The sequence below is a fragment of the Scedosporium apiospermum genome (assembly GCF_000732125.1).
Source record: "Scedosporium apiospermum strain IHEM 14462 chromosome Unknown SEQ_SAPIO_0107, whole genome shotgun sequence".
Taxonomy (NCBI): domain Eukaryota; kingdom Fungi; phylum Ascomycota; class Sordariomycetes; order Microascales; family Microascaceae; genus Scedosporium; species Scedosporium apiospermum.
In genome coordinates, this window is record NW_015971808.1 from 224734 (window position 1) to 236333 (window position 11600).

The 11600-nt window shown below is 37.7% G+C and overlaps 2 protein-coding genes across 2 annotated transcripts; one reads left to right on the forward strand and one right to left on the reverse strand.

Annotated features, from left to right (window-relative positions):
- Nucleotides 1-200: 200 nt before the first annotated feature.
- Nucleotides 201-1618, reverse strand: SAPIO_CDS6763 (uncharacterized protein; the record flags this gene model as incomplete). Its single annotated transcript, XM_016788783.1, has 4 exons — nt 201-499; nt 598-740; nt 963-1461; nt 1519-1618. The coding sequence occupies 4 exons, from the start codon at nt 1616-1618 to the stop codon at nt 201-203; spliced, it is 1041 nt and encodes a 346-aa protein (XP_016641582.1).
- A 1563-nt stretch (nt 1619-3181) lies between these two features.
- Nucleotides 3182-5248, forward strand: SAPIO_CDS6764 (putative dihydroxy-acid dehydratase, mitochondrial; the record flags this gene model as incomplete). Its single annotated transcript, XM_016788784.1, has 5 exons — nt 3182-3337; nt 3401-3498; nt 3557-3564; nt 3618-3725; nt 3792-5248. 5 exons carry the CDS (start codon nt 3182-3184, stop codon nt 5246-5248), a joined length of 1827 nt encoding a protein of 608 aa, XP_016641583.1.
- Between the last annotated feature and the right edge of the window lie 6352 nt (nt 5249-11600).

Here is an 11600-nt window from a genome sequence, read left to right on the forward strand (position 1 = left end):
GAATATTAAACTGTGGTGCTCCTCTATGAGATACTTAGAGAAGCAGGTTTTGATGACTGAAGAGCCTCAGACGTCCGCGAGTTTGTCTTCAGCAGGGGCTGTGGACACGAAAGGTACTCTACATGCGAATTGCTTTCTGCCAACCTTGTATCGTTGCTGCTCTTATAAGCCAACGACTGACAAGACCCTAGAGCCATCCCTTATTCCCTATTGAAGTCTATCACAACACGTCCCGCAACCTCACCCCTCCTCAGCTGTTGCACGCTCTCAGCCCACTGGGACCTTCCTCGTACTTCAGAAATTCCCTTCAGTAACCCGCGTTTAGCGTAATCAAGGCAAGCGGCAGTATCCTGCATCGTGCCTACGAGCGTGCCAATGACATGCAAGTTCTTGAACACCCACGTACTCGGTTCGCTGCTGAGTTGGACCTCGCCGGCTGGAGGGAGAGCAATACACATGATCTTGGCCCCTATTCTGTCACCCACGAACTTTATAGCGTCTGGGGAGGGCGGCTTGTTAGCCTGTTTCACTTGTAAGGGATTGGTACAGACTTGCCTTTGTATGCTTGGTACGCAGTCACCAAAACACCATGCGCACCGATTCCATCAGCAATTTTGATGACCTCGGCTACAACTTCAGTAGTCTCTTTAAAATCGACGAAAGCTTCGGCACCCATACTAAGGCACAGGTTCTTCTTGGCTTCCCCGCCATCAATCGCGATCGGCCGCATTCCCATAGCCCTAGATATGTTATTAGCTATAAAATTATATACCTCTTATTCCACATCAGTCGATTTCCTCGCCGAACTCTAGACAGCGGCTACATGAGGTCTGTAAATAGCCGGCCACGAGTCTATCTAAGACTCTGTAGTAGGTATAATAAGATAACTCTTAATGTTTCCCTAGCATTCCTTGTTTTTTCTCCTTTAACAGATGCGAACAATTCAAGGGAAAGACACTTACTTTGCAAGCTGAATGCCTTGAATACCAACTCCACCACCTCCACCTGGGAACACAACCCAGTTACCAGGCTTTAAACCTGAATCAATAAGAGCACGATGCATTGTCGATGCTGAGCACATAATTGGGCCAGCCACCTCATCAGGAACTCCGTCAGGGATTCGGGTTGTGTAGATAGCCGGTGTTACCAGATATTGCTGGTATGTGCCAGGCGACATCAGGCCAGTGTAGTTAGGCTTCACACAATAATTTTCACGACCATTCCAGCACTGTTCGCAATTGTGGCAGACATCAAGAAACGGCTTGATTCCAACACGATCTCCGACTTTCCACAAGTCCTGACACTTTATGCCAACCTTGACAACAACACCGGCTCCCTCATGGCCAGCACACCTAACGCCATATTCAGACATTTTGGGCGCTACCCAGTCGTTTAGCATGTAGTGGACATCAGACATGCATAAACCAGTAACATTGAGCCGCACAAGGAGCTCATCATCCTCTGGACATGGGTTAGAGCTCTTTGGGTGTCCTGATCGAGATCTAGTAGCGCACTTACTGGGCTCTGGAACGTCGAGCTTCTGAACTTCAACAGTGAAGTCCGGGCCCTCGTTGACGACAACACCGGCCCATCCTTGCCTCGGAATATCGACAGACATCATCAATGGTGTTGGGCCGGATCAATGGGTGGTTGCGACAGAAGGGGAGGCAAGTGGCTCTTCGGTTCTTAGTTCTTACTCGTCGACGTCAATCCAGGAGGCAGTTTGAGCATCAGAAGTCAGAGGATTGTTCTTTTCCCCTCCTCCTTTTAAATAAATAGTAAGTACGTGGGGAAGCCTTCCATAGTAGCGGCCGAGGTACGTGAACAGCTTTCCCAATCCAAAATATGCCGGTGACCATAAGAGAGCGCGCTTCAGACGGGACTAGCTGTGTTTGATGACAACTTGAAGTTCAGGCCTACCCTGCAAGGATGGAAACAGTTTCCGAGGACCCTCCCAAGGATCCGCTCTTCTCTCAAAAACGATGTGCTCGGGCTCCACAAGGCAGGCATTAGTGTTGGCGTCTGAAATATCCTATTTGAGAGAGTTTTCTCGGCGCCCCAAATATCCATTTTAGGAAATTTCTGTCAAGCGACACAGGCGAAACCCCAGAATCCCCACAATTCAATCGCTAGGCAAATTGACTTCCGGACTGCGGGATCCTTTTGGGCGCTCCGAATCTGCGTTTCGGGAAATTCTATCAGAGAAACCCCCCAGGATCTCCGCAATTACGGTAAGTTTGGTTGTGGGGGGACCTCAGGATTGCGGGGTTTGCAGATCATCGAGTGACAAGCCCGGTTTGATGTCGAGCTAATGCTCGGTTCCCGGGATAGCTTGCAATCCCGGCACGTAAGTCTTACGACTAGCGACCTCGTGATTGCTCCATTTCGCAGCTACTTTTCTCCAGATCTGTGTCATAACTATCATTCAAGTGGGGCACTATGATCATTCCTAGAGAATCAGATAATGGGCGGCCGTCTTCTCGATCTGTTTCTGGAGAGTGATCCAGCCACTTCTAGGGTTCGGCTTCCTTGAAGTCGTCCTTCCAGTTATACATCTCGCTCGCTGTTTTCGTCACTAGCTCGTCATTTGTTGGATTCGTCTATAAGTTCACTAATCCAGTACACTCTGGCTTCAACTCCTCGTGTTGCTAGACTGTAGGAGATGAGGCCAGTAGCGGAGTCTCTCGCCACCAGATTCAAGAAATGATACAGTCCAAGTATCCTATATCCTCTAGCCACGTGGATGACGAATATCACACGGCAGTCCATCGCCTTTAATGGCCGAACTGGGACGCTAGCTGCACAATGTATATGCCTGTCCAAGAACACTTCTCTGCCATGTTTGACCTATAGCACATATGTTCTGCGCAACTTGCCTTGTTACCATAAAGTCTGCATACAGTCGAAGCTTTCACCAGCTCTATTCTTATTCAACTATCCCAAGTTGAATGAAGGAATTCTAAGGTGAAATCTTGCCACCCGTCACTGGCCATCAAACTCGTTCCCATATCTCGAACTATAACTACCTTCTGAACCAACGGTACTGACTTGAAGCAGACAGTGGCAAGCGAATACAGATGCGCCGTAATCTCACCGTAAAACACCTCACTATCTTGACGACGTTCTTTCTTCCTTCTACAAATACAACCGCAACGCGAACTTGCGACTACTCGGATCCATAATGGCGGACCAACAGCCCACAAACGGCCAGCCGGCCCCTACTCAGGACCCCAAGGCATCGAGTGACTACATCCAATTCCCATGCCTGCCGCCGGGTGGCCCTCTGAACCGATGGTCGACAAAGATTACAAGAGGACATGATTACCCCGGCGCTCAGGTACGAACAGTCACCCATTTCAGCTTCGAATCGTTCAAGATCTTCAGCTGATATTGGGCTCAGGCCATGCTTTACGGAGCCGGTGTGCCGAACCGGGAAATAATGAAGAATGCACCTCAAATTGGCGTTGCCACAGTCTGGTGGGAGGGCAATCCTTGCAAGTGGGTTTTTTTTTCTCCAACATTTGAGAACTCTAGCGTGCTAACAAAGATGAAACAGCACTCATCGTAGGTGACGCACTTAATAAGATCGTCATGAATACTTGGCTCACATATCTCAGTCCTCGATCTCGGACGCATCGTCAAGAAAGCCCTAGAGAGGGAGAATATGATCGCGTGGCAGTTCAACACAGTCGGTGTGTCCGACGCCATCACCATGGGCGGCGAAGGTTAACTCCTCCCCTTCCTATTGATATATCGTCTTCCCTGAAAGAGCAAGATGCTAATGAAACCAGGCATGCGCTTCTCTCTCCAAACCCGTGAACTCATAGCCGACTCCATCGAGTCCGTAACGTGCGCGCAGCATCACGACGCGAATATCAGTATTCCCGGCTGTGATAAGAATATGCCCGGCGTCGTCATGGCCGCCGCCCGCCACAACCGGCCCTTCATCATGATTTACGGCGGCACCATCCGCAAAGGTCACTCATCACTCCTGGAGAATCACATCAACATCAGTACCTGCTACGAGGCTTCCGGAGCGCTCGCCTACGGCCGTCTGAATGCAAAGACAAACCCGGGGGCAAACGGGAGGGAGAGTGAGGATGTCATGGAGGATATTATACGACACGCTTGTCCTGGGGCTGGTGCATGTGGTGGGATGTATACTGCCAATACAATGGCTACTGCTATTGAAGCTATGGGTTTGAGTCTGCCTGGCTCATCTTCATTTCCTGCTGAATCCCCCGAGAAGGCAAGAGAATGCGAACAAGCCGCCGAGGTGATTCGCACTACAATGGAAAAGGACCTTCGACCGAGAGACATCATGACACGTGCAGCCTTCGAGAACGCCCTAACCCTAACCATGATCCTCGGCGGCTCGACAAACGGCGTCCTACATTTCCTCGCTATGGCTAACACGGCAGATGTACCCCTGACTCTTGACGATGTCCAGCGTATAAGTGATCGTACGCCCTACCTAGCAGACCTCGCCCCTAGCGGGAAATACTACATGGAAGACCTATACAAAGTTGGCGGCACACCGTCCATTATCAAGATGCTGATTGCCAAAAACGTCCTCAACGGCGACATCATGACTATTACTGGAAAGACGCTCGCAGAGAACGTTGCAAGCTGGCCAAGCCTAGATCCTGGCCAGCAGATAATCCGCCCCTTAGAAGATCCTATCAAGGCGAGTGGGCACATTCGCATCCTCAAGGGGAACTTCGCGCCTGGCGGTGCCGTGGCCAAGATCACAGGCAAGGAAGGGCTGAGTTTCACCGGCAAGGCTAGAGTATTTAACAAGGAACATGAACTCGACGAGGCGCTCTCCAAGGGCGAAATCAAACGCGAGGACGGCAACCTAGTCCTCATCGTGCGCTATGAGGGCCCCAAAGGCGGCCCCGGTATGCCAGAACAGCTGCGCGCGTCAGCAGCGATAATGGGTGCGCAACTAACCAACGTGGCCCTCGTAACCGACGGACGCTACAGCGGCGCTTCGCACGGGTTCATCGTGGGCCACGTCACCCCCGAGGCAGAGGTGGGCGGACCGATTGCACTGGTGCAGGATGGTGATGTGGTGACAATTGATGCCGTGAAGAATCGCATTGACATGGACGTGAGTGCAGAGGAGCTGCTGAGGAGGGCGCAGAGCTGGAAAGCGCCGGAGAGGAGACCGAAGAGGGGTGTTCTCGCGAAGTATGCATGCTTAGTTGGAGATGCTAGTCATGGGGCTGTTACTGATTCTTGGTAAAAGGGGTCAACGACTAAGAAATAGATGTAGCAAGATAAGTGATACGAAGCATATCTGCAGTGACTAGATCACCATTAATGATTGGCGTGTCTCACTTACGTACACCATTTTCCGTAACCCTTGGCAAACTCTCCAGATTCTAGGTTTAACCTAGGTTACCTGCCCACCCTGTACGGTGGCTGCGCGCCACACAGGGAAGCTTCGTTGCCGTGGCATATCAAGCAACCGAGTATAGTTGACTCCATCGAAGGCGCCTTTAATATCAAGCTGGAGAAGAGAGGCACTTGCCTTACATTCCCATCCGTCACATATTAGCCTAATCATGTAGTGGACGGCAACCTCCATCTTCCATTCGTATTCGGTACGCCTCCGCTATATCAAGTACTATGGTCATGTAGATAAATTTCTTCCTGATGATAATGAGATGGACCAGTGCAGCCTAGCCGCAACACGGCATACAAAAAGAAAACAGAGGATGGAACTGAAACAGGTTTAAGAGCCTGTCCTTCGGTTTTGAGTTAACGAATAGGAGGGTTGATGCATCGGCCCTGTCATTCCATAGGCCTCCCACCAACACATGCCAACAACTTAGACCTTTCTCCATTATCATACTCTTCCGATCTAAGACTGTATTGGGTCCCAAACATATAACCTACCCAGTCCTCAGAGGTGTTAACGAACACCGACGATTTTTCGTGCGTATAGCCGGCCGATTGTAGGTCTTCCTCCCGACCTGTCCTTAGCACTCCAAGCTTTACAACAAAATCCTTCTGGTTCGCGAAATGCTCAGTATAGTTAACGCGGTCGCAGATAGGGATCTTGTTTTCGTAGCTCATAGCCATCCAGTCGATGCTCGGATTCCCGAAAGTGAAGACTCTTAGTCGTTTTGCCATTGCGTCCCGATACTGATCATCCCTTATAAAGTCCTACAGCACAAGCCTTAATAAGAGACAGCCTTGTAAGTAGGCAATCATCACAATATAGCCATTTGAATTGCGATCTCGAAGCGCGTCTAACAATTCATTAGCCAAAGTTTCCTAAGCAGTCTTGCTAGTTGCTGTCCTCTGAATGAGATCGTTCTGCGGGCCGCCGGTGTCTCTTGTCACGACATAGCCGCGACCAGGTCACAAGGAAGCAGTGTAGCACAGCAAAATAAAGGATCACATAACAGAGGAGTCAGACAGGACCAAGTCCAACTAGTCAGTCAAACAAAAATCTAATAGAACAATCAAACCTCCAATTAACTAATTAGTCAAGTAGGAGTGCAACTAACTAAGGGAGAGCTTAGAGGGGAAATATCTATATAAACTACAAGTTCTACTATATATCTAATTTATCTTTTAAAACTCTCTAGTAGTCAATTTAAATACAACTATACCCCTACACTTAAATATATACTTCTTACTAATATCTTATAAATACTACTTAACTACCTTACTTACTTCATAACAGGCACCTATAACCCTAATACTAGCTATACCTACCTAATATTTTAGTCTCTAATATTAGGATTATAATATATTAACTACTTTTATTTAGTAAGTAACTTTATTAAGTAGTATTAATATCTAAAAATTATAATACCTATAAAGGAAAAGACACCTTTTAAGTTAGATAATGAAATTGAAATATATAAAGTAACTACATCTACTATAGAGGTTAACAATAACTTTAATAATGAAGATAAGTATAGAAAAGATATCTAGGAGATTTACAGTACTATAAGTAGATAATAGAATAAGTTAAAAGATATTAAAAGCTTTACTATTTAGTAGTAAAATATTAACCTCTAGATTAAATATGTAAGGCACAAGCGAGAGCACACTGTATCACGGGACTTGCTGCCAGGATGACTCAGCTGCGGAGCCCAGTCGGAGCGTGGTCGGAGAAAAGGGGGCTCACGCAGTACACAAGGAATCCAGGAAGCAAGTTGAAGTTTACATATTCAATTGACTTTTGGTTGAACACGATTCTAAGTGACACTGGCCTTTCCTCGAGCTATACACAGTATATCCTTACAAAATAATAAATTATTTAGCTAGAGTAGATAATCTAATAGTTAAATACTAATATTATAGCTAAAGGAGGTAGTACCCTCCCTATATTAAATATACCTATAATACCTAAACTTAAGATTACTATACCTAATAAGTATAAAAAGAACTAGTAGAAACTATAAAGGTTCTTAACCTAGATAAAAACTTTCCTATAATATTACAAAAACTAGTTCTATACTAAAGCTAATAAAGTTACTATAGTAGCTTAGTACCTTATAGATAATATACTTACCTAGTTTAAACTAACTTTTCAAGATTACTTAGAAAACAACGAAATTAGATAATAAGCTAAGATTATTAAAATCTTTAATAACTATAAAATATTTAAAGAAGCCCTTAAAAAAGCTTTTAAAGAGCTTAATAAATAGTAAACTATAATTTAATAACTTAAAAAGCTAAGCTAAAAAGGATCTACTACTAAATATATAACTAAGTTTAAGTAGATTATTATATATTTTAACTAAGGAGATAATCCCCTAATAACCTACTTCTATAATAGACTTAAAGAGAAAGTTAAAAATAAATTTTATAAACTTAAAAGACTAATATAATTAGCTAAGTATATAGAAAGTACTATTAAGATTAATAACTAATTATATAAATATTAATAGTAGAAATAAAGCTAGAGTATTATAATAAAAGCTTATAAACCCTAAACCTTTATTAATATAAAGTAGAAAAAAAGTAATAATAATACCTTATAGAGAATTTATTTTAAACTTATAAAACTAGAAATTAGTAATAAGAATATTATTTTTAAGTTATTTAAAGATAAGATTAGTAAATATTTTCTATATAGAAAATATAGATATTTTATATAAGAATACTAAATAAAGTATAAGCTTAAGCCAGGTTATAAGAAACTTAATAGAAAGAAAACTTAGAAACTAGTATTTAAAGGAAAAGCTTAATAATTAGGAACTAGTATAGTTAATTATAAATCCCTATTATAGATTATATATTATAATAATAACTATATTATTTACTAAAGTAAAAAAGATAGAGCTAGATAATACTTTAAGAAATTCTAAACTTTTAAAATAATATAATAAAAAAAATTACTAAAATTCTAAAAATTAAAAACTATATTAAAAAAATCTAATAAAAATTATTAAGAAAGTTTAAAACCTTAATACTAGAAGACCTATTCTATAAATAGTACTATAAAGAAGTATACTAATACTATTACTATATATTATACTTACTATAATAACCTATATATAAGTTAAAATTAAAAAAACTTATAAAAACTAAAAAAAAGATAACCCTATATACTAAGCCTATCTAATAATTTAGCTTAAATAAAGATAAGCTAGGAAGCTTATATTAATAAACTATTAAGATATAGAAAAATACCCTAAAGTTACTAATAGGCTACTAACTTTATAATAAAAGATAGAAGGACTACTAATAAAGAGTTTAATTAAAAAGAAAATAATATTAATCTAAAGTAGCTATATAAAGAGAATAAGTATAGAAAGAAGTAAAAGGGGGTATTAATAAAAGGAATTTTATATAAATAAAATAAAATATAGATATAAAAAGTAACTTAATTAATTTATAAGGATAGATTAACTAACTATATTATACCCTTTAAGAAATTAATTTATAAGTCTAAAAATAATAGAAAGTTATTTTTAATATTTAAAAATAAGCTAATTAATTAGAAATAATATTCTATAGTAAAGACCTTTAAATAGAATTTTAATAATAAATTAATGACCTAGGAGAATAGATTAATTTTATAAAAGGTACTAGAACTAGTATTAAAAAGAAATTAATAAAGTTTTAAGAAATTTTTAAGAAGAAGATTAAAAGCTTAATAAAAAGAATAAACTAAAAATAAGAAAAATAATTTACTAATTTACTAATTAGTTATTATATAGCCTTTAAATATTACAATGTAGCCGCGACCAGGTCACGAGGAAGCGGTGTAGCATAGTAGAATTATAAGTTATATAGTTGCTTTTACTAAGAAGTAACTAATTAATTAACTTAATAAGTAACTAATTAATTATAAACCTAAGTAATTAATTAATTAACTTAAGAACTAACCTATATAGGAGAGTTTAGAAGAGAAATATCTATATAAGCTATAGTTTATTCTATATATCTAATTTATCTTTTAAGACTCTCTAATAGTTAATTTAAATATAACTATACCCCTATACTTAAATATATACTTCTTACTTATATTTTATAAATACTACTTAACTATCTTACTCTACTACTAATAGATAATACCTTAATCCTATTACTAGTTATATCTACCTAAATACTTACCTAGTTTAAACTAACTTTTCAAGATTACTTAGAAAACAACGAAATTAGATAATAAGCTAAGATTATTAAAATCTTTAATAACTATAAAATATTTAAAGAAGCCCTTAAAAAAGCTTTTAAAGAACCTAATAAATAATAAGCTATAATTTGACAACTTAAAAAGTTAAACTAAAAAAGATCTATAGCTAAATATATTATTAAATTTAAATAAATTACTATATACTTTAACTAAGGAGATAAACCCTTAATAATCTATTTTTATAATAAGCTTAAAGAAGAAATTAAAAATAAATTCTATAAGTTTAAAAAACTAGTATAATTAGCTAAGTATATAGAAAGTATTATTAAGATTAATAACTAACTATATAAATGCTGATAATAGAAGTATAATTATAATACTATAATAAAAACCTATAAACTATAAGCTTCTATTAATATTAAATAGAAGAGAAGTAATAATAATACCTTATAGGGAACCTACTTAAAACCTATAGAACTAGGAACTAGTAAAAAGAATATTATTTTTAAGTTATTTAAAGATAAAATTAGTAAGTACTTCCTATATAGAAAGTATAGATATTTTATATAAGAATACTAAATAAAGTACAAGCCCAAGCCAGGCTATAAAAAACCTAATAAAAAGAAAATTTAGAAGCTAATATTTAAAGGAAAAGCTTAATAACTAGGAACTAGTACAACTAATTATAAATCTCTATTATAGACTATATATTATAATAATAACTATACCACCTACTAAAATAAAAAAAATAAAGCTAGATAATATCCTAAGAAACCTTAAACTTTTAAAATAATATAATAGGAAGAAATTACTAAAATCCTAGAAATAAAGAACTATATTAAAAAAACCTAATAAAAACTACTAGGAAAGTTTAAAATTCTAAAGTTAGAAGACTTATCCTATAAGTAATACTATAAAGAAGTATACTAATATTATTACTAAATACTATATTTACTATAATAACCTATATATAAGTTAGAGCTAGAAGAATTAGTAAAAACTAGAGGGAAGACAACCTTATATACTAGACCTATTTAATAATTTAGCTTAAATAAAGATAAACTAAAAAGCTTATACTAATAAACTACTAAGACCTAGAAAAATACTTTAGAACTACTAATAGGTTACTAATTATATAATAAAGGATAAGAAGACTACTAATAAAAAGTCTAAATAAAAAGAAAATAGTATTAGTCTAAAATAGCTATATAAGGAGAATAGGTATAAAAAGAAGTAAAAAGAAATATTAGTAAAAGAGATCTTATATAGATAGAAAGAAATATAGATATAGAAAGTAATTTAATTAACTTATAAAGATAAATTAACTAACTATATTATACCCTCTAAAATACTAACCTATATTATAATTCTAATACTAGCTTATTAACAATATTAAATAGATATAACTAGTAATAAGATTAAAATATTATCTATTAATAGTAGAGTAAAGTAGTTAAGCAGTATTTATAAGATATAGGTAAGAAGTACATATTTAAGTATAAGGGTATAGTTATACTTAAATTAACTACTAGAGAGTCTTGAAAAACAAACTAGATACATAGAGCAAACTATAGTTTATATAGACATTTCCCTTTTAAGCTCTCCTTAAGGTTAGCTACACCTTTGATCGACCAGTCGGTCGGTCGTAGGTGCGACTATTCTGTCGATCCTCTATTCGACTGATCAGTCAGACTTGGTCCCATCTAACTCCTTTATCATATAATCTTTTATTCTATAATACTACACCGCTTCCTCATGACCTAGTCGTAGCTATGTCATGATAGCTAAAAGTTAATAGCTTTAGTAAATAGTAAAGTATAAGGAAACTTTATTTTATTAAAAATTATTAATAAGTTAAAATTCCTATAGATTATAAAAAACTAGCTTTATATTCTAAATATATATAATAGAATACTAGTTAAATATAAAGGTAGAGTTATAAGTATTAAAACTATATACTTCTATATTACTATTACTAGAAAAATTAATAATA